At 35.6% G+C, this 27,642-nt stretch overlaps 3 protein-coding genes across 9 annotated transcripts; 1 reads left to right on the forward strand and 2 right to left on the reverse strand.

Moving 5' to 3' along the window:
• Positions 1-10,608: 10,608 nt before the first annotated feature.
• Positions 10,609-11,700, forward strand: LOC124830115 (putative glutathione S-transferase). Its single transcript, XM_047303748.2, has 2 exons — positions 10,609-11,090; positions 11,161-11,700. The coding sequence occupies exons 1-2, from the start codon at positions 10,770-10,772 to the stop codon at positions 11,497-11,499; spliced, it is 660 nt and encodes a 219-aa protein (XP_047159704.2). The 5' UTR covers positions 10,609-10,769; the 3' UTR covers positions 11,500-11,700.
• Positions 11,701-19,429: 7,729 nt separating this feature from the next.
• LOC124830116 (protein argonaute 2-like) lies at positions 19,430-23,023 on the reverse strand. Its single transcript, XM_088094823.1, has 3 exons — positions 22,505-23,023; positions 21,247-22,402; positions 19,430-21,112 (listed from the first exon to the last, which is right to left on the reverse strand). The coding sequence occupies exons 1-3, from the start codon at positions 22,956-22,958 to the stop codon at positions 19,690-19,692; spliced, it is 3,033 nt and encodes a 1,010-aa protein (XP_087950949.1). The 5' UTR covers positions 22,959-23,023; the 3' UTR covers positions 19,430-19,689.
• Positions 23,024-24,384: 1,361 nt separating this feature from the next.
• Positions 24,385-27,155, reverse strand: LOC148194949 (glutamate decarboxylase 1-like). 7 transcript variants are annotated; one of them, XM_088093952.1, is made up of 5 exons: positions 26,611-27,154; positions 25,925-25,982; positions 25,148-25,183; positions 24,753-25,010; positions 24,385-24,621 (listed from the first exon to the last, which is right to left on the reverse strand). In XM_088093952.1, exons 1-5 carry the CDS (start codon positions 26,646-26,648, stop codon positions 24,550-24,552), a joined length of 462 nt encoding a protein of 153 aa, XP_087950078.1. In that variant the 5' UTR covers positions 26,649-27,154; the 3' UTR covers positions 24,385-24,549. The 7 variants fall into 7 exon arrangements, 3 of the variants coding, with proteins under 3 accessions (XP_087950078.1, XP_087950080.1, XP_087950079.1); XM_088093954.1 differs by having other exon boundaries at positions 24,749-25,010; XM_088093953.1 differs by lacking the exon at positions 25,148-25,183.
• Between the last annotated feature and the right edge of the window lie 487 nt (positions 27,156-27,642).

A 27,642-nucleotide genomic window follows, 5' to 3' on the forward strand; every position in this document is an offset into this window, starting at 1 on the left:
CTTTACCTCTATAAAATCTGCATAACTCTAGAAAACTCCGACAATTTCTTCCACTACAAGGAACCTTTAGAATTTCCTACAAATCACCAATTAGCGATTGGAGACAACCTTAGAACTTAAACTGAGCTAAGAATTAAGGAAGAGGGATTCTTGATTCATGCAAAACAACACTAGTTTACATGGTCAAGAACCCTAAATACCGAGGAAAAGTGGTTTAACACTTACTTGCTCAAATCAACCAATTGATCGGTCAGATAGGTAGCCCTCGACGCAAGGATCGCCTACACACCTCCTAATCGTCGAACAGATGATCCAAGAGTGAGAAAGGTTAGAGAGATGGTAGAGAGGTTAAGAGAATAGTGTTTTAGAGAAATAGACGGTATTTTAGAGCGAGACATGGAATACTGAATGAAGATTCACCAGTTGAGGTTGCTTAACTATCTCATAAGCAATTGACCCTACACGCCTCAAGATTTGATAAGGACCAATGAACCTATTGATGACAAATTTATGAACACCGAAAAACGACGCCACAAACTTGTTTAACAATCGGCAAGTGTGACCGAATCGTATCAAGTAATAAAACTAGGTAAGACCAAGTATCATTTTCCCAAAGGACTCATGGCCTAGTTAGCTATATGATTTGTTGATTATTTAAGACTTGTTAAGAATTGATTGTAGGGTTTAAATGCAAAAGACAATAATTAAACATGTATGCATGAATTTGATCAATGGAAAAAAGGAATACAAACACTTTAATGAATTAGATGGATGAGTATGTTGTTGGGGTTATCAATTTCATCTTATCCACTCTCATATACTTTAGGAATTCATCATTCTCTTCATCAATGCTAATGCCACTCTCTAAATCACCTTGCAAGAAGGCCTATCCTTAATTACGAGTTCATACAATTCCTAGCATTCCTAGTAATTAATTCTGAAGTGCAGAAGCTTAAAGGCAACCCATATGCTATTAGGAGAAATTCCCTGGATCTAGATTTCCCCGTACGTTCCCATATCGACAAAATCAATAATCATGGCAATGAATTAGTTAAACAAAGCAAGCTTTAAGCAAAGAGGAAAAACCCTAACTAATGATGAAAGAAAGCATATATCTTAAAATAAGATGTTAAAACACAAATTCCATATATGAGAGTTTCACAAGACTACATTGATTCTCCAACAACAATACAAGGTTTAGTTCACCATATTCATGGTGAAACTAGATGAACAATAATGAATGAAAGAAAGATAGAACCCTAGAAAGATGAGGAGGTAGCCTGAGCATCCAAGATCTTCCTTCAAGGGGTGGAAAAGTGAGTGTTTGCTTCGTCTCAGCCAAAGATACAAACCCTAGGACGTCCTAAAGCTTATATACTATTCTAAAATATACAGAAAATTAGGCTCAAGCCAAAAATAGTGCCGCTCAGCGGTAAACTACCGCTCAGCGGTAAGTGTGTGAGTCGTTTCTTCCCCTCATCGGCCTTTTCACCCCTCAGCGGAGCCAACGTGGGTTTCAGAGTGCCGCTCAGCGGTAAACTGCCGCTGAGCGGTATTTGCGACTTCTCCTTTTGCACTTTTTGATGTCTTTTCTGATTCCATCTCTATCCTTCTTCACTTCTTTCACCAAATTCACCTTAAAACCTGCATAAAACACTGAAATCAAGCATAAACCTGTCCAGCTCTCTTATTTCTAAAAATATAACCAAAAGCATGATTTCAAGCTAGTTTCTAAGTGTTAAAGGTTGCTTTTAGTATCAATTTTAAGCATGAAAATAACAGTTTTTCAACTGTTATCACAACCTCAAACTTAGAACTTTGCTTGTCCTCAAGCAAACAAGATGTAACTCAATCTTCTACCAATCCATATAATGGTTCACCACATTCAAAACTTCCTTTTCAAGATAAGTAAGTACTCAATTAAGCTTATTGCAAAGATTTCAATCAAGACATGCACATGATTTAGTGTTCGCACAATCACATATTATCCAACAAATGCTACTTTTCATGAATGATCAATTAACTAAGCATTGATGTTCTTATGTGTTCATGTAATCTTTCCTCACTAGATAAAGTGTTTCACTCAAACACACAAGTGTATAAGAGGTATTCACTCATTCACTCTACTACCACAAGGTCACATGAATCAACTTTGCCTTTCATTTAACCACAATCAAAAACACTTACTAGCAAACATCATCACAAGGACTTTTCTATGGCTTATAATGTGGCTGGGCTAACAAGAAAATTAGTTTTTCTAGATCACAAAACCCTTGAGTTAAGAGAATCGTATAAACACAATCATTCTTACTTTTCCCCAACTTTCTTTTGCATTGAGCTTTGCTTTTTCTTTTCTTTTCTTTCTCTTTTTCTTTTTCTTTTCACATACTTAATTCTTAGCTCTTAGCTCAATGCTTTCAATTTCCCTTTCTATTTTCCAACAACCCCAAACTTGAACATTTATACATACCACAAAATATTCTCATCTTAACTCAAGGTAAAGCTTTTCAACAAGGGTTTTCAATTCATGTTCAAGGCTAAGGGTTCAAATGATAGAACACAAAGTGCTCTCTTTTAGTGGGCTAAATTCATGATTTTGGCTAATAAAAAGGTTACCAACAAATGGCCTTGATCATATGATGCAAACAAGCAAGTAATTCAATCATAGAAAACCTGGGCAAAGTCATTCATGCTTCCAAAGGAATAGCATTCAATTACAAAAACTTTGGAGCTCAAAACCTCACATATAAGCTCATTCACATTCCACATATACACATCCTGCTTAATATCATAATCACAATCACAACATCATGCATTTGTTCACAAAGCTTGTAAACCACCTGTATAAGCATGTAATGTGCACATCTCAACATCAATCAATATCAAAACATCATCAAGCATTACTTATCAAACAACAATCGCAAGCAAACCATCATAACAGACAAAGTTTCCAATTGAGTACATCACATCCTATTCTAAAACAAAAGTAAATAAGCTCAGAACACAAAACCAAACAAAAGCATAAGTCCTGCTCTAGTTATGATAGCATTCATCAGTAAATGCTATCTCAGCTCCTCATCAATCTGAGCTGTCATCTGTATCCTCCTCTTCTCCCTCATCTTCAACATCCTCAAATGCATCATCATCATCAGCTTCATCTTCATCCATCTCCATAGCTGAAGCTTTAGCTGCTCCATCTCTATTGCCTTGTACCTGCTCTTCTGGCCAAGCTACCACATTATGAAACTCCTCCATAGTTCACCTGTGTGCTGGAGGTGTATCATACATTCCAACAATCATCTTAGTAGTGGCCACCTGCCCTCTATGGATAGACTGTAACTGTGCACCTATAAGAGACATGTACATGTCCCTCATTTGGAAAGGTTCTGCTTCATGTGTCTCAGCAGATGCCGGACTCTGTGCTTGCCCTCTTTCTCTACGAGTACGGCGTGGTGGAACTGGCTGAGCTGCTTCCTCACCTCCACAGTATTGTTTATAATACGCCTCATCAATTGCTTTCCTTGGCCTTTCAAAGGGTGGAGCAGAAGTATCCACCCCAGCTATCTTGTAGAGGTGTGTGATTAAAGAAGGATGTCCTAAGGGTGCTTTGTTGTTTGTTGTGTTAGCGCACACCCTTATCTCATCAGCTATTACTTGTCCAATATTGACATTCAAGTTCCTGATTGCACAGTAAAGGAGGAGTGCCCTGCTAAGAGTGATGTCTGACACATGAGAACATGGCTGAATGTTGGCATGAGAAAACGCCATCCAATACTTAGCAAGAGGAGTTAAGTCAGTCCTCCTAATGTTCACCACAGAACCAGTTCTATTCCTCTGAAAATGTCCTCCAGGTACACATAAAACTCTCTCCACATCATCAAAATCAGCGCCTTCTTCCATACAGAGAGCAAACTGGCACTGCTCACCAGCCCACACAGTATCCAAGAAGTTGTTGATGGAATCAGGATCATACCTAATAGCATGACCTCTGACATAACCTAGGTAATTCTCAGCTGGATAATCACCAATCTTTCTTGCATTAGTGTAAAATTCTTTCACCACAGCTATATTGGCAAGTTTAGGTTATGTAGCTAGCTTCCCCCAATCATTCCCTAACAATTGCTCTCCAAATTGAGGAGCAAAGTTAGGTATCATTCCAACCTTTCTCTCCATAAGGAGTCTCCTATCTTGGACCACCTTAAAGTGCTTCTCATGTTTGCGAGATAGGAACCTACTAGAATGGGGTTGTTCTGGTTCCTTTTCTTTTCTTTTGGATGCCATGGTCTTCATTCTTTTGCCTGAAGAGGATGTCATTCCTACATCAAACACAAATACAAAACCACAAAACATGTTGTTAATCATTAGTAAAACACAGACAACACCTTATTTCGAAGCTAAACCACCGCTGAGGGTCAAAATCACCCCTCAGCGCCACTAGTGCAGCAATCCAGACCGCAATTCAGCAAAAACAACATGTCTGACAGAGCGCCGCTCAGCGGCAAATTACTCCTGAGCGGTAACTCTGCAGATTTTTGAAAAATTCATTTTTAACTTGTCCTAACTCCACCCACATGCAATTTTCAGTTTTCTAGATCAAAATCATTCAGTTCAATCGGTTCAAACATCAATTAAATCATCAAATCATGCATAGAAATCAAAACCCCTAAAATTTCATGCTTTAACAATCAAATTCAACTCAAGAACCCTAGAATGAAAAATGCTTGACTTACTTGGGTGGAGATGCTAGATGAATGGAGAATGCTTTCAAGCTATGATGCTCTCTTCCTTGAAGACATCTACAACAACTCTTTCTTCCCGGTCTTGGAGCACCACTATACCTTCGTTCACATCAATGATGGCTTTGGTCGTTTTCATAAACGGTCTTCCAAGAATAATGGGTATCTTTTCAGTCTCCATCTCCATCACCACAAAGTCTACCAAGAACTGGAGTTTGCCCACACACACTACAATATCCTCTGCTATTCCATAGGGTTCCTTTGAAGATCCATCTGCCATTACTAAGTTAACCTTTATAGGCTTCACATCAACATCACCAATCTGCTCCAATAAAGAATAAGGTATCAAGTTAACACTTGATCCTAAATCAAGTAAAGCTTTTTTTATCCTTTTCTTCCCTATTGTGCATGGAATGGAAAAGCCTCTTGGATCTTTTGCTTTTGGAGGGAATGACTCCTTTTTAACAACTTTATAATTCTTTATATCATCGTCTCTATGTCTTTTCTTTGTAGAGACTTCTTCCTCAGGTTTAGTATAAACTGTAATTTGTTGTAATATCTCCTTCCAAGGTACATCGTTGTCCACCATCTTGAATAATTCTGTAAACTCAAATTATTTCTCTTGATTTATTGGAAAAGAAAAAATATTTTTACTCTTTATCTCTCTTCTCTCTCCTTTCTCTTTTCTCTCTTCTTTTTCTTTCTCTCTCTTTTCTCTCTCTTCTTTTTCTGTCTCTCCTTTTTCTAACTCAACTGTCTCATCATTTGTACTCTCCAACACTTTACATTCTTCCCTGGGGTTAATCTCAGTATTAGCCCCAAAGTTTTTGTCTGGCCTCTCTTCCAACTGCTTGGTAATCTGACCCATTTGAATCTCCAAATTCTTGATAGCAGCTTCAGTGCTCTTTTGAGTAGACTCAGTTTTCTGTATGAACTGATGAAGAGTTTCTTCCATCCTTATTGATCTTTCATTAAGTATAGAAATCTGTTGCCATAAGGTTGGTTGTTGTTGTTGCTTGTTAAATTGCCCAGTTTGTCCAGCTTGCCCACTTTGTCCTTGACCAATGCTTGGGTGTGGTTTCCACCCTTGATTAAAATTGCCCTGACGATATTGATTGGTCATGAAGTTAACATCCTCTAAGGCTTCTGCTGGAAAAGCGCATTGACCATTGATATGGTCACCTCCACATAATTCACACAACTGTGATTGAACCTGTGCAACAGTCTTTAACTCTTTTGGCAGTTGTGCAAGTGTTTTTGTAAGAGTCTCCAGTTGTTGAGTTAGTATCTTGTTCTGTGATAGCAAGGCACCATTGGTTTGTAACTGTAGAACTCCTTTTTATTGTATAGGAGCTTCTCTTTCACTGTTGAGCTCATTATCACTAGTAGTCATATTGTCAATGATTTCTGTAGCTTCCTCTGGAGTTTTCCATTTGATATTTCCTCCTGTTGAGGCGTCAAGCATCATCTTGGTTTGTGAACCAAGACCGCCAAGGAAGATTAGGACTACTTCCACTTCGTCAAATCCATGCGTGGGAGTCTTTCTTAATAAGCTTTTATATTTGTCCCATGCATGACCCAGTGATTCCTCCATGCCTTGCCTGAATGATGAAATCTCTTGCTTTCCTTTATTTACCTTTGATTGTGGAAAGTATTTGTTTAGGAACTTGGTCACCACTGCTTCCCACTCTGTAAAGCTTCCTTCTGGAAAAGAATTCAACCAAAGCTTAGCGTTGCCTCCTAATGAGAATGGAAACAGGCTAAGTTTGATTGCTTCATCCGGCACCCCATTAATTTTCACCGTGTTCCAAATCTCATTAAAAGTTGTGAGGTGCTCATATGGGCTTTCGTGAGACAACCCATTAAATTGATTACTCTTCACCAGTTGGATTAATGTTGGCTTCACCTCCGTGTTGGCTGCATTGACTCTTGGTCTTGCTATGCTATTGAAATGTTGAGGTCCAGCTATATTAGTGTAATCTGCAAGAGTTCTTCCGGCATTATTATTCTCCATATTCTCAGTGCTATGGTCAGAACCTTGTGGTGATGGTTGTAACAGAGTTTCCGGAGAAGGAAAAAGTTCTCTAGATGTACGGATTCTTCTCCTCCGTCTACTCTCGTCTAAACCTTCAAGAAGAGGTTTGCAGTTTTCTTGCTCCTAGTTCGGATTGCTTCCTGCATACACAAACAAACAAATCCCTAGAAGAATTGGTTAGCACAAAAAGATATAAGATTCAGAGATAAAAAGATAAAAACAGAAAAAAAAAATAAAAACAAAAAACAAAAAAAAAATAAAAACAGAAAAATAAAATAAAATAAAAATAAAAACAGAAAAAAATAAAAACAGAAATTCAAAATTCAAAATTCAAGTCAAAGATAATCAATAATCACACAAATGAACTAGTTATACCACGAGTCCCTGGCAACGGCGCCAAAAACTTGATGACAAATTTATGAACACCGAAAAACGGCGCCACAAACTTGTTTAACAATCGGCAAGTGTGACCAAATCGTAGCAAGTAATAAAACTAGGTAAGACCAAGTATCGTTTTTCCAAAGGACTCACGGCTAGTTAGCTATATGATTTTTTGATTATTTAAGACTTGTTAAGAATTGATTGTAGGGTTTAAATGCAAAAGACAATAATTAAACATGTATGCATGAATTTGATCAATGGAAAAGAGGAATACAAACACTTTAATGAATTAGATGGATGAGTATGTTGTTGGGATTATCAATTTCATCTTATCCACTCTCATATACTTTAGGAATTCATCATTCTCTTCATCAATGCTAATGTCACTCTCTAAATCACCTTGCAAGAAGGCCTATCCTTAATTACGAGTTCATACAATTCCTAGCATTCCTAGTAATTAATTTTGAAGTGCAGAAGCTTAAAGGCAACCAATATGCTATTGGGAGAAATTCCCCGGATCTAGATTTCCCCATGCGTTCCCATATCGACAAAATCAATAATCATGGCAATGAATGAGTTAAACAAAGCAAGCTTTAAGCAAAGAGGAAAAACCCTAACTAATGATGAAAGAAAGCATATATCTTAAAATAAGATGTTAAAACACAAATTCCATATATGAGAGTTTCACAAGACTACATTGATTCCCCAACAACAATACAAGGTTTAGTTCACCATATTCATGGTGAAACTAGATGAACAATAATGAATGAAAGAAAGATAGAACCCTAGAAAGATGAGGAGGTAGCTTGAGCATCCAAGATCTTCCTTCAAGGGGTGGAAAAGTGAGTGTTTGCTTCGTCTCAGCCAAAGATACAAACCCTAGGACGTCTTAAAGCTTATATACTATTCTAAAATATACAGAAAATTAGGCCCAAGCCCAAAATAGTGCCGCTCAGCGGTAAACTGCCACTGAGCGGTATTTGCGACTTCTCCTTTAGCACTTTTTGATGTCTTTTCTGATTCCATCTCTATCCTTCTTCACTTCTTTCACCAAATTCACCTTAAAACCTGCATAAAACACTGAAATCAAGCATAAACCTGTCCAACTCTCTTATTTCTAAAAATATAACCAAAAGCATGATTTCAAGCTAGTTTATAAGTGTTAAAGGTTGCTTTTAGTATCAATTTTAAGCATGAAAATAACAGTTTTTCAACTGTTATCACCTATGAGATAACTTCCTAGAGCGAATAGCTCTTCCCACACCAGTAGTATTAGTCACTCTAAGGAAAACATGATCCCCAACTACAAACTCCAAAGGTCTTCGCATCTGATCAGCATAGGACTTCTGCCTTATTACGAGGAAATAGAATTTAAATTATGACGTGGAATTTAGTAAAGTAAAAGAAAAGAAAAAAAAGAAAAAATGAAAGTAAAGAGGAACAAATAGCTTTGGTAATTCTAGATCTCATACGAAACCTCTTTCTTAGGTTTTTTAGATCTCTTCAATGTTGTTGAGAAACCCTTGAAATTTCCAGAATCTCCCTATTTTGGGAGACAATTAAGGAAGACACAATTTCGCATTTCTATTGGTTTTTTTTTTTTCAATGGTTGCGATTGGGTTTGATGATTTGTTTGCAGGTTGATGGATTCATAATGGTTGCGCGAGGATGAAGACTCACAATCCGTGTTCTCTATATTGGCTTAAGTTCCCATGGAAGATTAAGTGAGTTAGGGTTTTCAAGCACGATTGAGATTGTAGTTTCAGGTCCATGGGTTTTATTGTAGGTCCGATTAGGTCGTGAAAATGGTGTAGGACGAGGGAGAAGCTCGCAGTGCATGGGATTTCGCGTTGTTCCTGCATGGAGGTCGCGAGATTGGCGTTCTGGGTTTTGTCGTAGTTGATGGCATGATGAAGATGAGTTCAATTTGCTGGAGGTGGAAGATGAACACGGGAGGAGGCTTCACGATAGTCTTCGTGGTGGCGCAAGGTTGGACGAAGATGAAGATGCCGCGATGAGGAACTTGAACGGCGCTAACGGTAGAAAATTTTTTGATTTCGAAGGCTAGCGTGGTTTAGGGTTCTCTCGCGTTTGTGATTTCTGGTTTGGTGATGATTCTTCGTGCAACACTATTCAATGTTGTTGGGCAACCCTTGAAATTTCCAATTTCTCTCGTGTTCGTCTTCTCTCCGATTCACGTTCAAATCTCTTCACGATGTTCATCTCGTGTGTCAAATTCGAAATCCCTAATCTCAACTGCACAAAATCCCTCTTTCGAAATTCCTATTTCTCTAAACTTTATTCAGTTCACAAATCCCTAATCTCAACTGAACAAAATCCTTAATTTATTTTTTAACTACGTTGACCAATTACATAATGTCATGTCAAAAACTAATACACCATCTTAATTTAAATACTAACTCCATGTAATAAAAACATCCACATCATGTGCAACAGGTTAGCATCTCTTGACACCATTTTTGACCACTTAACGGAAAACGCTTAATTGTTACAATTTTATAAAGTTTAGGATCTAGTTGATACCATTTTAAACAAAAGGACCTATTTGAGATTCCTCAACAAATATGAGGATCGTCCCAAAGTTTAAACCTTAATCTTTTAACAAAAATATAAATTTAATATATATATATATATATATATATATATATATATATATATATATAAATGAAAGAAATTATTTTAAAAGTAGTAATGTTGCAAATGAAATAAGTTGCGAAAAAAATATATATTAGCTAAATGTATTTTAAAATATGTGTACTTTAAAATACAATTTATATTGCGATAAATTATTAGTGATTTAATTAATATATAATACACAATTCATCTAAAACTATTGATTTCTTTGATATCCGTAAAAAGATATTTATGGTTTTTTTTATATGTGGATATTTAAAACTATCTACAAATATTTATACATTATTTTTTTAAAATTAAAATATATTAATTTATAACTAAATCCTTAAAAAATAAATTTTGATGAGAAAAAATTAATTTGATCTTTCTAAAATAAAATTTTAAATAAATTGTGTCAAAAAATATATTTAAAAAAATTAATGTCTTACAAGATAACTTTCAATTTATAGATTTAATTAAAAAATAAACATATATATGAAATAAAAGTTTAAATAACTATTTCATTATTAATATATCATTCAATAATACAATTTTTATTATAATCCCTTGAATTTAAAATACAAACTCAAATAAAATTTATTAATAATTATTAATAGATAGAATGAATTAACGTATATATGTAAATTAAATATTATATTGATTTCATAAACAAGTGAGTAATTAAATATTAGTATATTTTGCAGGTGTAAAAATATTCCATTTGAAATTTTAATCATAAATATTAGTGAGTAAGGATTGTTTTGTCATCCGGTTCTTAATTGAATGGAAAAATACCGAAAGCTTAATATAATATGAAATACATGAGATTGGAGGAAACCACCTACCACTAGCTCCACCAAACCCCAGTCCCCCGAAGTTGACCAAAACGAAACCAAATTCCAACTTGAGGAATCTCTGTGCTCTGTGGAAACCCTACCTATAAAACCGTACTTTGTTGCAGAGTTAAATTTTGTGCATTAGCAATGGGTTCAGGGAGCTCGGAAGTGAAGGTATTGGGGAAGTGGGCGAGCCCATTTAGCAACAGGGTTGAGCTCGCTCTGAAGCTGAAGGGAGTAACCTACGAATACTCCGAGGAAGATCTCGCCAACAAGAGCCATGACCTACTCAAATACAACCCTGTTCACAAGAAGGTTCCTGTTCTCGTCCACAACGGAAACCCTCTAGCTGAGTCGCTTCTTATTGTTGAATACATCGATGAGACTTGGAATAATAACCCCCTTTTGCCTCAACACCCTTACGAGAGAGCCTTGGCACGTTTCTGGGCTAAGACCTTAGATGACAAGGTATCATTTACCTTATATTTCTAACACTATTTTCAATTTCAAAACTCATCATTCAATTTTATTTTTTTAGATTTTGCCTGCAATATGGAATGCGTGCTGGAGTGATGAGAAGGGACGAGATAAAGCAACGACGGAAGCCATGGAAGCTTTGGAGATCCTGGAGGAAGCACTGAAGGAGAAGAGGTTCTTTGGTGGAGAGAGCATAGGATTGGTAGATATTGCTGCCAATTTCATTGGATATTGGGTTGAAATATTGCAGGAGATTGCAGGGTTGAAATTGCTTACTCTCGAGAAATTTCCCAAGTTATATAAATGGAGCCAAGAGTTTGTGAATCACCCTGTCATCAACGAGGGCCTGCCTCCCAGAGATCAGTTGTTTGCTTTCTTCAAAGCTTCTGCAAAGAAATAGAACAATTTCAGAAGTCGGATTCGTAATAAATTCCCAATGTTTTTCTTCCAACTATTCATCTTTTCATCAGATAAACCTGCCAATTTTAGGGTATTGCCCTTTTTTGTGTTGGTTCTCTGTTTTCTTGCTTCACTTAACAATATTAATATATTTATTATTTGCTTTTTAAATAATATTACTGATATATTAATTTTACTTTCATTAGCCATGTCAACAGAATATTGTTTTTAGCATTTGTAGGCATCACCTTTTTACAAATGAAAAAATACTGCTCCGACAATGGGATAGTTAAAAGGTGCAAGATATAATATTTTATGGAAAAGAAATTATTTCTTAATTCTTTTGCAAAAAGAAGGTTTCGAAGGACATATATTTAAAACCTTTAATAAAAATAAATAGAATAAATTAAAAGTTTTATAAAAAAATATTTTCTGATATTTTTATATAAAATCAGTTTGTTTAAATTTTAAAAAAATGCCATAACACGTTGACAATATAATAAAGGTTACTTTTATTTAGTTTTTTTTAGCTGCTGGAAATGCGCTGATTCTCTCTATTTAGGCAGAAACTAATCAAAAGAAAAAGAAAACAAAAACACCAAAATCAAAAACTTTAATTTTACTTTTAACTTTCTCTTCGAGATAAAAGAAAGTGTAATAATTTTATTTTTAAATAAAGTTAGTTTTTAATATCAATAATAATAATAAATATAAATAATAATAATAAATTTCATTTTTATTAATTAGATTATTTTTTAATCTATAACATCATTTACTAATTTTCATAAACTCTCATTTCAAATTTCTTTATTTCTTATTATAATTTTCTTAATCCAAACAATCCTACTTTCACTTTTTTTCCCTCTTAAATTCATTTCCTTAAATTTATCTTCAAATTTAAACCGACATAATGAAGGTAGCATAAAGAAAAAAAAATCCAACCTTTAACTGGTGAAAGAAAAAGGACAAAAAAACTCAAACTTTAATCCGTCAAAGAAGAAGGTGGCAAATAAAAACACAAACTTTAAGGAATGAAAGAAGAAGGTAAGTAATACAAAAAGGGATTCTGAAAGAGAAAGGTGAGAAATACATGAAAATGAGAGAAGAAGAAAAGGAATACTTAAAAGATGAACAACTTCTAGGAAAATTGTTTTTGAAACGAGGAGGGGAGGAAGAAAAAGATGCTAATAAACATGCATTTATGAAGTTTTGAGAGACAAATCCGAGAGACAAAGTTAGAAAAACCCTAAGAGAGATAAAACCTTAGAAGTTGATCATCATAGTTGGAGCTAGAGTTGCGTTGTCTTTTCTTATAATGACATAGTCATGTTCTATTTTTAGTATGCTAATTTTAGCTTTTCCCTTTACACTATTCAGAGACTTTTGTAATAGAAAATTAGGAGAGACATGGGAGAGAGACAACAACTCTAAATGTTTGTATTCAAATTTGTATCATGAGTAACTAGACACTTTTGTGTTGGGATTAAATGCAACTTTTCTTATTCTTTATACTAGTATTTAATTTATATATGTTTAAGTGCTTGTTTTAGTTCAGTGATTTGATTTGCATTTACTAGCTTGATGACTTGATCTTATTTCATTAGCTTGAATTAAGTTGGAAAATTTAGTTTAAGTTAAAATTAATCAAATCAACTAATGTTGTCATATGCTAGTAATATATTCAATTGCTTTAGTTAAATATAGACTCATGTTCTCAATGCAAGTAGTCATTCAACTGAGCAATCGCACTAAGTCTGATAACCTTAGATTCTAAAGTTAAGGAATTTATTTAGTACCTTAGCACTTCCAAGAACACTCAGTAATGACCTTGTCATATAACAAATCAATACCATTAGAGTAGAAGAAGATTAAAACAAATTTCAATCCCAACACTTTTATCAGCATCATTTACATTAATCATTAAACACTTTCTATTTTGAATATGTTAGACCCAACCGCTATTCCATTTCAAATTTCCTCTACTTTAACCAAACAAATCTTTGTGGATACGACCCTATTGTGCTATAACTGAATCCAATGCACTTATTAGAAATTAAATCAACATTTGGACATCAACATATCGCCTTCGATTTCCTCACTCATTGCTCCTCAAGCTTGATCCACACTATCTTTGTGTGTTGCATGATGAAATGGTTGATCTTTGATATCATATTGTGTTGTAGCCCTACAACATCCGTTTGTAGGTTTACTACCCTCATTGCAATAACCTCAGCCACATTTGTTGCTTTTCATGATTCCACAACCTCTCACTGCATCTTCTCAATCTTCTCTCCATTCACCAGTTGTTGCTTTGTAAACTATCGAGATTTGTCACTAGCTTCTTGATCTCCTCCTTCCTCACGGTGTTCTCATTCACCAATTCTTCATGCTTAGTTGCAACATCCTGATCTTCATCACTGATTCCTCATCGTACTAATAATCTATGCCGCTATTCACTAGTACAGTAAAGGGAATCGACAACGGTTATTTTTGCCTTTTCGCAGCGGTTCTACAACCGAGGTATATACAGGCGAGGTAAAAAGTGGTAGGCTTTTTGCCTCGATTGTGAACCGAGTCAAAAAGATGTATGCTTTTGTCTTGGTTCAAATGCAACCGAGGCAGTAGAAAGTGTTCCTTTTTTATTTTTTTTTCGCCAAACTTTTGGCCTCGGTTGTTGGTCAACCGAGGCAATAGGTGGTTTTTTTTCAGTCATGGAACTCGTGCACGCTCTCTAGGTAACAGTCCCAGTCAAGGACTTTATGCACTTCAATATCTTTTAACAAAGTACTATACTATTAGCTGATCTATGTTCTACTAATTTAAAAAAAAAATACTTATTGGTTCAGCAGGTAACAAGGTTAGTATAAACTAATTAGCATAACAAGTTGTTTTTAACTAATGGAATTTTAATCAGATTTTAATTAACATACCAAGTTGTTTCTGACTAATTAGCATACCAGATTTTTGTGTCAACTTATCAAACAAATTTTTTCAACAATACAACAAAGCACACTAAAAATTCGGCGTGAATGTCCAATGTAGAAACATGCAATTGAGACAAAAATTTGAGAAAATAAAATAAAGCAAGATACAATCTGATTTTCTTCTCCCTCGTGAAAGTGCCCTCGCGCACCTACTTTTCTTCTCCCTGCTTTGGGGAAAAAGTGCCCAATCTACATATCATTGAAAGAAGAGTTATGCTATTATCAATTCCTATCTAACAAAGAAAACTAAGCAGAGAATTAAGAGAAAAAGTGTAAAACATTGCCAATATGTTAGGCTACATAATAATACATTCTGGTACATGTTATAAAATGCTCAGGCAGATCACTTTAGGATGGAAGAATTAATCGATCAAAATAGCTAAGAAGCCTATTCTACCATACTTCCTATCCACCTCTAAGGAAAACTATAAAGGTAACGCAATATGTCAGTACCTGTAAATTCTTGGGAGGAATACAGAAATTCTAACAATTGAGCAGATTTTGCATCTTCAAGCAACTTGATCAGATTCTTATTTCCACACATCCGGGCTTCATCAAGCGGGGTATTTCCCCATCAAGCAACTTGGGACTGCTCGCTCTCAACCCGAACCGAGGCGGATAAATCGGATATCCGTTCTCAAAGCTATCGAAGACGCTGAGGAAATCCCAAGTGAAGATGCGAGGAGGAGACGACGGCGCTGGAGGGGGATACGGTGGAGATGACAACAGTCCTGGGGGAGGGTAGTAAGGGTAATCCCCACCCGGTAGTTGAAAATAGAAGGCGGAATAGAGAGGGAAAGAAAGGAATGGGGCCGCTAGGGTTTTCGCCGCTAGGGAAAGAAAGGAATGGGGCAGTGGCGGAGGGAGGAGGCGGCGAAGGGAGCAGTAATGCAGAAACGTCATTGGAGGCAGCGAGATACATAACCCTCATCGCGACAAAAATGAAGGCACCGTGGTCGTTGGAGGCAGCAGTTGGAGCAGCGATGGAGAGAGCACCGGCGTCGTTGGAGGCAGCGAGATGCACCACCCTCAGCGCGATTAAATGGAGGCACCATCTGAAGTGGTTGGAGGCAGCAAAGGAGGAAGCAACGTTGTTGGACGCAGCGGCAGAGGGCGACGGAGAGCAGCAGCGAGATGCACCGGTGCAGTCGTTAGAGGCAGCGACAGAGTCGTTGGAGGCACCGAGGAGGCGCTGCGGCGGGGATCCGATGCGGGGGTCCGCAAAGCACTTCCCGAAGCCCATGGCGGTGTCGGAGGTGAGGGAGATTGAGGCAAAGTACGGAGGCCGAAAATGCGATGGAGGTCGGCGGCGAGGATGTTGGAGACGTTGAAGAGTGTTGTTCGAGGGACTAACGGTGACAAATGTGTAATTGTGAGAATGGTGAAAATAGAAGACCAAGAAGAGGAAAGAGTGGAGTGAATGCATTGTTGAAGGAGAGAGAGAAAAAAGAAAGAGTGGAGTGAGCAGAAAATATCAAGCCATACTAACTCGGTTATTTGGTTAACCGAGGTCTAATTTAATGCGGGAAGGGGCTACGTGATGTTTGCAGGCTTTTATGCTTCGCTCTTATAACAACCGAGGTAATAAACGCTTTTCTGACTCGGTTCTCCTTGAACCGAGGCCTATAAAATTGTTATAATTACAAAACTGCCACCGCATTGTTTTATGTTTCGGTTTTTTGAAAACCGAAGCACATTACCCGCGTTAGAATCCTGATTTTGTACTAGTGATTGACAACAAGGTCATTCCACTTAACTGATTTGATGAACAATTCATAACTTAAAGTTGGCAATAAGGTCATACATCATTGTGGGCCACAAGGTCATGCACCACTGTTGGCAACCACCACCATGACGTAGATTGTTGGACCTTCTTATTGTCTCGTCGGAGAAGGAAATTATAAAGATCTGCCACTACGAAACACTATTGTTGAACTTCCATCATGCGCTAATAAACATGAGCATCCCTTTGCAGATTGCACAAACCATGGCGACTCCAAATCGCATATCCATCGCAATGTAGATCAGACTTCTAAGATGCAAAACCACATGTAGCTGCAAATCATGTCTCTCTTCATTGCAGATTTGGAACCACGAGCAACCATGAGCACCACCGCGTGCGTCACCTGAAAAAGCAAAAACCATACCATAAAGGTTTCAATTTCAAATAGTTTCGGTGGCGACAACGGCGAATGATGGTCAAACGTGGCATATAGTCTTGATTCATTTGCGGGCCTTGCCTATTTTGGACTACAAGTAGAAAATCACTATGAAAATCATTTTCTATACTAGTTATAATTAAAACCAATATAGAATTTTTTTTCTCTTTTTATTAAAAAAATGACACCGAGACAACATTTTATAATGGTTATAATTAGAATCGTATAGAAAGTTTTCTTATTTATTAGGTTTAATCATTCGTCAGGTCCCTATTTGGAGTGGGAATCTCAAATTGGTCGTTTTCTTTTTCGGCGTCTCAATTAGGTCCTTATTTTGTGAAAATTGAAACAATTACACCTCTGTTTCTGGGTGGTTACAGGAAGCATTTCTGACGTTTAATTCATTCTTTCCAGTTTGTTTTTTTAAAAATAAAATAAAATAGACACATTCGAATCATGTAAACCAAATAATGAAGTCCACGTCATTTGAAAATATACAACACTATGCCACGTTAATGGAAAATTAACGACGTTGGATCCAATTTATCGGTAGGGGTGTAATTGTTGCAATTTTCACAAAATAAAGACTCAATTGAGACGCCGAAAAGAAAATGACCAATTTGAGATTCTCGCCCCAAATAAGGACCTGGCGAATGATTAAACCTCTTTATTACAAAAATATCATTGCTTCCACTTTCTATATTAATTATAATTATAACTGGTATAACAAGTTTTCTTTTTTATTACAAAAATATCATCGTGCTCACCTTCTATACCTATTATAATTATAATCAGTGTAAAAGGTATTATCTTATTTACAGTTATACTTAGTGAATTATAATCCATATAAATAGTCATTGTAAAAAATATTTTTTGCACTTAGTAATATTATTCTAAATGAAATCATTTGTGCATAAAAGAATTCTCAATATTTTAAAATATGTGTATCTTAAAATACAGTTTATATTTCGTTAAAATATTTTAATATATTTATTTATTCACATTTTTATTTCTCTAAATTCATATACTATATATTTTTAAAAAAGTAGTATATTTTTCAGTACTAAATAAATTGAATTATATAACATGTATTTCATTACTTTCTTACAAAATTTCATTTTCTTTCACAAAATTTTCCTTTAAAACTTTTGCTAATTTAAATTTCTTTAAAATACACATCTTTCTAAATATTTATCTATCTAATTTTTAAATCTATTTATCTATAAATTTATTTATAGATAATTTTTTAAAATATTTATAGCTATTTACATATACTTTTCATAAATATTTTATGTATTTATTTATTTATATTTATTTTTAAACATTTATTTAAAATATTTCTACTTTCAAAAATTAATTTATATATTTATTTACTAATATAATTAATTAACTAGTTTATAATTAGTTTTTCAAAACATTTATTTTTAATTAGTTAAAAAATAAAAATATCAATTCAATTTAGTTCCTCGATAATCCAATTCTATTTTAATGGAAAACTATTATTCCAATAAATATAAATCCCAATATATTTATTGTACATGTTTCATAAATCTTCTTCTAATAACCTATGTATTTTGTTAGATTATCATTACCTTGATACACCAACGTGTCAAATCCATTCATTTGACACGATATCATGTCAGTAATTTGTAATATTAGTGGAAATCATAGCGTGTCATTTGAGTGTCTAAATAAACAATCGTGTCAAAGTATTATTATTCATTTTGTTATCATTTCGAATTGGATTATCCATTAATCCAATTGACAGAAAATTATAAACGGATCCATTTTTTTTACTTTTACTTGAGATTCAGAATAGATGGATTCTCCATAAGACTCCTTTTATTAGCGGGATTTATTACTATGTTAGCTATGTTATCAACTCAACCAGTTACTCAAGAATCTAAATTATTCTATTTTATGATGTTAGCAATGTATAGTGGTCAATTAAGAACATATTCTTCTCAAGAGATGTCAAAGGGAACTTCTTACTTTCCAAACATATAAACACTGGTTTATCAAGAATACGCAAGAAAAACATTTTGAATTGTTGATGCATTGCCAGAGATGGCTTAGAATCAATAGTTCATCATCTAAAGGATTTTTCCCTTCTAGTATTTTATGTGAGAGTTATCAATATTTATCAAATTTGTTCCTATCCAACCAAGCGCTATTGGATCAAATCACAAAGACATTGTTGAGAAAAATATGACTTTTCTCATATAAGATAATTGTTGCTAACTGCTCCAATAACAAATCATTCATTTAATTGAATAACTAAAGAAATAGATAGACCATTTTTCTCTTTGTCTTAAATAACAAATAATTGATTTAATTGAATAACTGAAAAAATAGATAGACTTTTTTTTCTTTTTATCTCATGTCAATGAATATTCTCGATTGAAGGATTCCATATATCAATGATACACATTCCACTTGATCGAGCCTAATTCAAATTGTTTTTATCTAAAGAAATAAAATACAAAAATTTGTATAACACATAATAAGAATGATATAAATAGTAACTCTAAAAGCTAAAATAAAATAAAATAATGAGCATTGATGATAGTGTTAGAAAAACAAAATTCCAAAATACAGGCTGGAGCCATCGTCCAGGTATGCCTCTAATACTTTAAGGCTTTCTTAATTATGTCCTGTTATTAATGGCTCAGCTTTTTAGGAGAGTAAAAACGACCATAATAATACATCAAATATAATAGATATCCAGATAAAACTATACATTCCAAATTACCAACCGTATCAAAGAAAAGGGAGATTTGAGAGAGACTAAATCAAACCCGCTGATACCTTTTATTTAGAGAAATGATACGACAAATAAAAATATTTTAGATTCATTTGATATTATTCCTTTTTATTTTATTTTTTATTGTATAAGTGTGTTTTAGAGTAAAACAAGACAAACATGACACAATTACAAGTAGTGTAACAAACAGAGAACATGATAGTTTGAATTGAGCCGTTAGATTCACGCACAAACTAACCTATTTGAAGCGGTTTGTCCATATGGAAAGAGCAAATGGAAGGCATTCAAATGAAGAACATAAGGTTTTCGACGTCAGGGTGCAACTTGTAACAGCCTTCATCATTTAAAGCAGAAACTGAGGAAGAAGATCCAGTAGTGGCAGAGCGATCAGATTTGACTTCATTCATTGCTTCATAGTATACCCGGCCTCTGTATGCAGCTAGATCAGCATAGTACACTGGAGGAACCAAAGATACTGGTCCAGTGCACTTTGCAAAGGTAAAGCACATTTCGTATATAAGTTTCTGCAAATCATCAGATGTAAATTTGTGTTCATCCCATAACACATGATAATGAGTGGGCTTGCTTGTACCCGATATCCCTTTGTGACTAAAAAGGTAGAAGTCAAATTCATAAGGATGTACCACCTCTGTGTCTATAACTGTTCCGGGTAGCACATTGAAACTTTTACCCTTCACAAAAAATCGAGTTTGATGTCGCTTTTGTGCAACAATAAGAGTGATGGTTGGCGAGTGATTTGAGTCACCAAACACTGATTTCAAATCTTGCAGCTCTTCCGTCAGAACCATGTTAAATTGACTTTCGCTCACGCCATCTCGAAAGATAACAATTTTTTCTGGCCACACGTTGTTCAGCTTATTGTAATAAGAAACTAGTTCAAGGCAACTTCTTCCAAAATTCAAAATTTTTTCAACCCGGTGACCTTGAGCACAAACACGTGCAGCATAGCGATTTGCAGCAGGCCAATTAACAGTGGCGACTACAGCAGCAATTGATGGACTGTTGGTGTCCCTGGAAGGTGGATGATTAACATCAGCTCCTATGAACATAACATGACCTTCGCCGTCAAAGTTTGGTAGCTTATTCATGAGCTCTACATTACTTCCTCCAATTTTGGCATTCATCTTGAGGGCAAGATTTGTAAGGAAGTGATCCTTCGAATCACTAGCGTGACAACGTAAGCAGCATTGTGTCACCACCCCAACCTTGGTCTCGGCGATCAACTTTAGGCTCTTGTAACCTGAATCTTTATCGGCCATCACACAAAGAAGAATCTGCAGCCGTTGTTCACGTTCCTTTTGAACCTGGTGATCAATGTTTTGAAGTAACTCACACAGCGACTCGTATTTGCGAAGAGTCGACATAGGAAATTCTTGAGAACAAGCTGGCTTCTCCATTCTAATGCCGAGTAATCCGCACTTCTTACGAAGATTGTTAATGAACTGTTCGCTTTTAAATTGGCACTTGGAATCAGAAAAATAAATAATGCCCCAACACTTTAACGGCTTGCCTTCCACCATTGATCCTCCCTTCAGACTCCACTGAGGTTTCCCCACTTCCAGTGTCATACTAATAATCCCACCCTTTCGATTAGCTATCTTCAATTCTGGGGGCTGAATCACGCGTCCTGTCACTTTTGTCATGGAAGTGTCCACACGCATGCCAAAACTCTCCATAACACCACCTCTGTCAAAACAGATTCTGTCAGGCCTTTGTTTCCAACAAATTCAGGAAAAGAAACTGTCAACACAAATGATTTGCAATTTTTGCAAATGCTAAATTCATTGCATCAATTACTAACCAGGTTCAAATTCACTTACCCACACGGTCCTTCCTCTGATTCCACTATAGTGCATATTTTTCTTCGCCTTTCTCCTGCAGTAGCCAGTGACATTCTTCTCAACACATTGCCAGCATCTGTATTCAGTAAGTTCTCTTTGGGGCATCTTTGATCCTTGATCAAGACGCACAACTCCATTGGAACATAATTCATCTTGTTGCCTCCAAAATCCAAGGCAGGAATTTCCGTGTGTTGAATCTCCACCTTATGCTTCCTGCAAAAGTAATCAATCAGACTACATTCCCCTGCTGGATTCCGCCCCTCACTGTCCAAAACAGGGAATCTGATCTTGCTCGTAACCATGGGTGTCAACTTTGTGATAGTGTATTTCTGCTTCGTCTTCCGGTGGGTTACATTAACTTTCAACCCGACAAGTAAATCCTCAACTTTTTTCTTGAACTTGGGAAACATCCTCAAATCGAAATTCTCAATCTGTTCGTGCAGAAACTTCAACACCGGTTTCTCCTCCCCAAAATACGACAGAACGGAAAAGTCGACGCACAAGGACAAGCCCTGAGAACTGGTTTTAAGACTCTGCTGAAACCCTCCAGTTGCAATTATCCCTTTAGAGTCTTCCGGACTTATGGGATGATCCTTGGGGAAGAAGCAGCACCCAACCGTATCACACTGCTTACTGGGATTCTCCTTCGCCACCAAATTCAAGCCCTGTAAAACATCTGCAGGAGTTCCAAGAACCTTTCCACTCAAGTAATCTCTCAACTTGCGGAGTTCAAGGTCCTTCACAAGTGTAAGAGTGACCGAATACCAAAGCATTCTTGCTTCCCCACCTTTCACCACCTCCACATCGAAGGTTCCTTCCTTCAAGCGCTCCGAGCTGAATATGCTCTTGTCGCCGTCGTACGCCGAAGTCGGGAACGCCTGATCGGAAAACAGCTTATCCCGAATCGACGACAGAAGAAACTTGGAAATCTTCTGAGGCCGGTTGTTCATGGATGGAGCCTTGGCCTTCACATCCACATTGTAGTGGAATATTACTCTCTTTTCATCAAACTGAACAAGGAAATAATTCACCTCAAGGGTGTTTCTCTTAGCTGCCATTTTTCCCCCTTTGTCAGGCCTACGCATTGGTCTGATGCTCTCTACTTTTTCCTCTGATATCCTCAAAGATCCGACGTCTGTAACAAATTGAAAATATAAATTGAATTCTTACTATCATTATTATAAAGATTGATGCATTTTTTAAGCTATAAATATAGCAAGAAAGGCGCGCTCAATACCTGGATTTTGAATTGTCAGTTTGTCAGTTTCAATTCCAGTTTCAGTTTCAATTTCAGGTCGAGGTTGAGAAGCATGTGGTTCTGAAGATTCCCCACGGGAAGAAGAAGAAGGATTTAACTTCCGTTGCCACTGTTCTTTTGGCTGTGGTTGGGAAGGAGACCTGTGTTCGTTGCCACCACTTAACTGGGGACGTTGGTAGAACCTTCCTCTACGGCCACCGTAACTGTCACGTCCGCCGTAACTGCTACGACCAGTATTGCCGTATCGACCATCAGAAGTGTAGTGCCCAGCATTGCCCTCACCGATACCATAACTGCCACTGTCACGGCCGTGGTAAGTGCCACTGTCACGACCGTGGTAACTGTCACGACCGTGGTAACTGTCACGACCGTGGTAACTGCCACGGCCGCGGTAACTGCTACGGCCACCGTGACTGCCTCTGCCTCTTTCCATTGGAATTGGAGAAATCGGGAGCGAAAAAACTGACTGAACAAAGTCAAATGAAGTAAAACGCTAACGAACGCAGTAACTGCAAGGGGTGTTTATAGAAAGGTAAACGAAATTACGAAACTGGCCTTAAGTTTGATAGCGGACATATCAAAGGGAAGTTTGTACGATATAGTAAAAAGGTGAGAGAAGGAGGCGGAGTTAAAGAGGTTTGTCTGATATACCCTTTGTCGTCATTGGTCAAACAAACTCTATTCTCCCGTTTTAGTTTATTTTGACTGATATCTCGATACCCTTGATGTGGAATAAGATGAAATTCAATTGTTGGTCAATGGTTTAAATTAACTCTTTAGTTGTGTAAATCATCAAATCCACTTGCATGTTTAGAGTATTGCTTTCTTATTTATTCTATCAAGTACTTAAAATTAATAAATATTTCTAATATTTTGAATTATCGACTTGTTAAAGAACACAGGTGATTCCAAAAGTGTATGATAGTTATTACATGATAAAATAAAATTATTTTAAGAAAATATTTTGAGAGAGTCTTGATTGAAGGATTCAAGTTGTATATATATAAAAAGATATTAAGACTAACTGTTTTCTTATTTTTTTGGAATAGAGTTTGGGAGAGTAAGGGATAAAGTTCATGGGGATACATGCCTTCGCATTCATGTGTCATTCCATGTTTCTATATTTACGGCTATGTTTTGTGTTTACGTAATGTTGGTTTTAAGCAGGGTGGTTTTTAAGTTGAGACTAGAGGAATACAACATTTCCATTTCCATATGTTAGTAGACATTATCTCCCACATATCAATATAAGGGAGACATACAACTATGTGAACTTGAGTCTTTAAAGCAAAGATTTTTTATTTCTCATGATACTTTTAAGTAGGAAATAATCAAATTAGTCTTTTGGAAATAAAATACACTACAAAAAAAAGGTTATTTAGAGGAGGTTTTTTTTTCGATTTGTGGGGGTTTTCACCCTCCGCAAAATAAATTTCGGGGGTTTTTCAAACCGCCGCAGTTTGAGTCGCCACAAACTATCTGCGGGGGTTTTTTGCGACCCCTGGTATCGCGTTCAATTTGCGGAGGTTTTTCTGCGAAGGGTAAAAACCTCCTCTATTACTGACTATTAATTTGTGGGGGGTTTTAACCTCCTTTATTTTCAACTATTTGATCACAAAAGTTTTCTATATTTTTTGTCAGTTTTTTTATTTGATGATTATTAAAATATATAATATCGTTTTTTGTTTAATGATTATTAAAATATATAATAACTACCTATTTTCACCAATTTCTTTCTTTTCTTCTTTTTTTTTAATTTCAAAATTAAGTAAATTTAATTTATTTTTAAATTATTAAATACCAAACAAATATGATTCCTCTGAATAAAAAATTGATACCATAGAACTTAAACCCCTGAGTAGGAAGGAATTTAGAAAAATAAATTGAGAAACAATTGTATGTTACAGAAGGATAGGCTAGAAGTCAATGTAATCCTATTGCAGAAACAGTTACAAAGAAAGAAATGTTACCCAATTCATAATAAACTAAGTATAGTTTTATCCTAAAACAATATCATAGACTTCCTAAAGGTTACTTCCATCAGATGATTGTCTTGTTCCCAAAGGAGAGTCTGACTCATTTGCATCACGAGCTTGCTGAAATAATATAAAAAATATTAATAAAATAAACTCAATTACATGTGCTCACATTTTGAAAATAATATATAAAAAATCAATCAAATAGAATAAACATGTTCTATCCAAGATAATTGAAATTTCACACTTGCTCTTGTAGCTTCACACTTGCTCTTGTAGCTCCAAGATAAAGGAGAATCAAGGCATGGTTTCCTCAATCCAAGATGTAGCACCAAAGATAGGTTTGATGCCTCAAGTCTCTTTGCCTTATGCTTGTTCTGCCACTTCTTGAATGCAAGTCCTGCCAACATCATAACTTCTGATGAGCCAACAGTTCTTACTCCAACAACATTTCCATCTTCTCCAATTTCAACATGGAACAAATGTGCTATCATGTTCACGCACCGGTTCTGTTTCCATTCAAAATACAACACTAGAGAGAGTGAAAAAAATTATTGAGCAAGTCACACCAAAAAAATATAATACATGTTTCATATTCCAAATATAAACACCATTTGTCATGACAGACAAAAGCTCTACATCATACCATTTTGCCCAAGTTCTCCATTATCGATATGTTCATCTACAAAATAATGAAGATTGATTCCATTTATATACTCTTGCAAACTTTATCTCAAGCTAATATAGAACCAAAAAAATTATGGAAAATAAAATCTCTTCTACTGCTTGTTTCTCCTACTACCATAAATAATGAATAGACATAGACAATACTAAATGTATTGATTTAATCTAGAAAGATAAAACCTAGACAAGAAGTAACAAAATTAGAAAAGTGCTAAATTCATATTCTTTGTAGTTTAATGACATGATGTTAAAGTGGGGAAAAATGTAACAATCAGTTAAAACCAAATCCCTCGGTATAGGAAAGTTGCTAATATGCTTTGATTAAAATTATGTGATTGGCACAAAGATGCTCAAGACTGAAAGCAAAGTAATCATTTATAAAGAAGGAAAACCATTTAGAACATAATCTCTTTACCTGTACTTGAACATTGTTAATATAGGTCCTTTTAACAGGAGCTAAACAGTCTGATAGCAAAGAAATATGAGGAATTGAATTTCAGACTTCTTTATACCCCAACCCATCCACTAACGGCAACAACATCATTCAACAAAATACATCTAATAATGAACATGAGGCATGCATTAGACTTGGACAAATATCAACTCTAAAGCTAACATTATGTACTAATATGATGAGTGATGATTAATTATGCACAACGAATCCTCAAAACCACATATTATTATTTCATAAGAATTGGCATAGGAGCTCGTAAGAATTATTAAAATAAAAAAATGAGACCTGGAAGAACAGAGTAGAGGCTTGGCAAGTGTCCACCAGTATCAGAAGCTCCTTGAACCTAACAAATCCAGTTATGAATGAGTAAAGAAAAGAGATTGCAGTCCAACATTTATAAGCATGCAAAATTGGATTTCTAATTCAATTGTTTGTTTTACAGAACATAGGTAGCTTTTCTTTAATTATTATTCATCTTTATTGTCTTCTGTTTTATACTTTTGTTATGGAGAACTCACTATCCTCTCCTCTCTATGTAAGAAAAAATCATTAGCAGCATATGAAGATTCTATATCTATTATAATAGAGGAGCAAATTATGACAAAGGGAGCTCAAGAAAAGAGTTCCATTTACACCAAATGTCTGTCTGTTATTATAATGTATTTCTTTTCAATACAAACTAAATGGTTAGATATTCATATGAAAAAAAGTGTTAACATTAAACGATTTCTGAAATTAATTATGTATTATAAATTACAAAGGTTGGTTTTTACATCAATGATTAATGCATTACACAAAGGAAACACAAACATTGCAAAATGAATTCATTTGATAGAGCAAAATTGTAAAAGAATCTATGATTGATTCTAACAAATCTGAGAAATGACACCAACTTCACCAATTATTAACAAGACCACAGAACCAAGTCTCAAATCTCACCTTTCCTAACCCAAACCTTATAGTGTTTATACCTCTTCCGCTGGTGAGAATCACGATCGGCAATATTCATTTCCCCTGATTTTCCCTTCTCTTCTCCATTTTTTTAGTTAATCGATAAAACCCTAACTCTCTCTTCTTCCTTTTCCTGTGTTGTTGTTCCAAAACCTTCTCCATTTGCTTCTCTCTCTTTCGTGTTAGCTATACAAGAACAGGAGAGTAAGAGGACTGAACGTCGCTGGAGGAGTCAACGGCGATAGCGACTTGGACGAGCTTTCATTGGAGTTCATAGGAGGAGTCGGCGTAGAACTCGATGTCGTCATAATGTTGTTCCAGAGTTGCGTAGGAGGAGTCGACGAAGAACTCTTAGGAACGCTAATTCGAAACTAAAGAATTATCGTGAGCGAAATGGAAGAACAAAGAAAGGAAGAAAGGGAATGCGATTGATTTTAAGAAGCCTCGAGAGGGAAGAACGATTGCGAAATTTTGAGAGGAGGAAGGGAGTGGAAAATTTGGGAGGGGAGAAGAAAAGTCGAAAATTTTGGAGGCACACATGTTTTTGGAATTGGGGAAAAGATAATTACGTGTAAAATATAAAGAGGGAAGAGATATAAAAAAGTTGGAAAGGAAAAAAAAAGTTTTATAATTGAAGATGTTATAAACCTCCTAAATAAGAAATTAAAACCGCCACAATTATTGTCATTTACACTGTTAAGCATAATCATTTCAAATCATGTCAATTTGCGGAGGTTTTTTATAACCTCCGAAAAAAAAAACCTCTACTATATATCATTTTTTTTGTAGTGATAATACCCTTCAATGGTACTTTTTTTTTTAAAAAAAAAAAGAAGCAAAGATCATGTTGGAGATATGAATAAATCCATATATTAAGATGTCACTTTTCATGTGTTATATTCACTAGAAAAAACTTTTAATGTTTGTTTTTTTGGACTTTTTACGTTTGATCTTGCTCTGACGTCTTTATGAATGATGTAAATGGGACGTCGGACAATACAGTCAGATGTCTATATAGACATCGGATACTACAGATCAGACGTCTATATAGG

Source organism: Vigna umbellata, chromosome 7 (genome assembly GCF_029865625.1).
Source record: "Vigna umbellata cultivar VRB3 chromosome 7, Vumbellata_1.0, whole genome shotgun sequence".
Lineage (NCBI taxonomy): Eukaryota > Viridiplantae > Streptophyta > Magnoliopsida > Fabales > Fabaceae > Vigna > Vigna umbellata.

Excerpts from the sequence above, each read along its gene's own strand:
- LOC124830116 (XM_088094823.1), bottom strand. The coding sequence starts at position 22,958 with ATGGAAAGAGGCAGAGGCAGTCACGGTGGCCGTAGCAGTTACCGCGGC. Across the intron at positions 22,403-22,504 it reads ACTGACAATTCAAAATCCAG|ACGTCGGATCTTTGAGGATA; the intron begins GTATTGAGCGCG and ends AATTTGTTACAG. Across the intron at positions 21,113-21,246 it reads TCAGAGGAAGGACCGTGTGG|AGGTGGTGTTATGGAGAGTT; the intron begins GTAAGTGAATTT and ends CTGTTTTGACAG.
- LOC124830115 (XM_047303748.2), top strand. The coding sequence starts at position 10,770 with ATGGGTTCAGGGAGCTCGGAAGTGAAGGTATTGGGGAAGTGGGCGAGC. Across the intron at positions 11,091-11,160 it reads CTAAGACCTTAGATGACAAG|ATTTTGCCTGCAATATGGAA; the intron begins GTATCATTTACC and ends TTATTTTTTTAG.
- LOC148194949 (XM_088093952.1), bottom strand. The coding sequence starts at position 26,648 with ATGAATATTGCCGATCGTGATTCTCACCAGCGGAAGAG. Across the intron at positions 25,011-25,147 it reads TGGAGAACTTGGGCAAAATG|AACCGGTGCGTGAACATGAT; the intron begins GTATGATGTAGA and ends GAATGGAAACAG. Across the intron at positions 24,622-24,752 it reads GCAAGTGTGAAGCTACAAGA|CAAGCTCGTGATGCAAATGA; the intron begins GCAAGTGTGAAA and ends ATATTATTTCAG.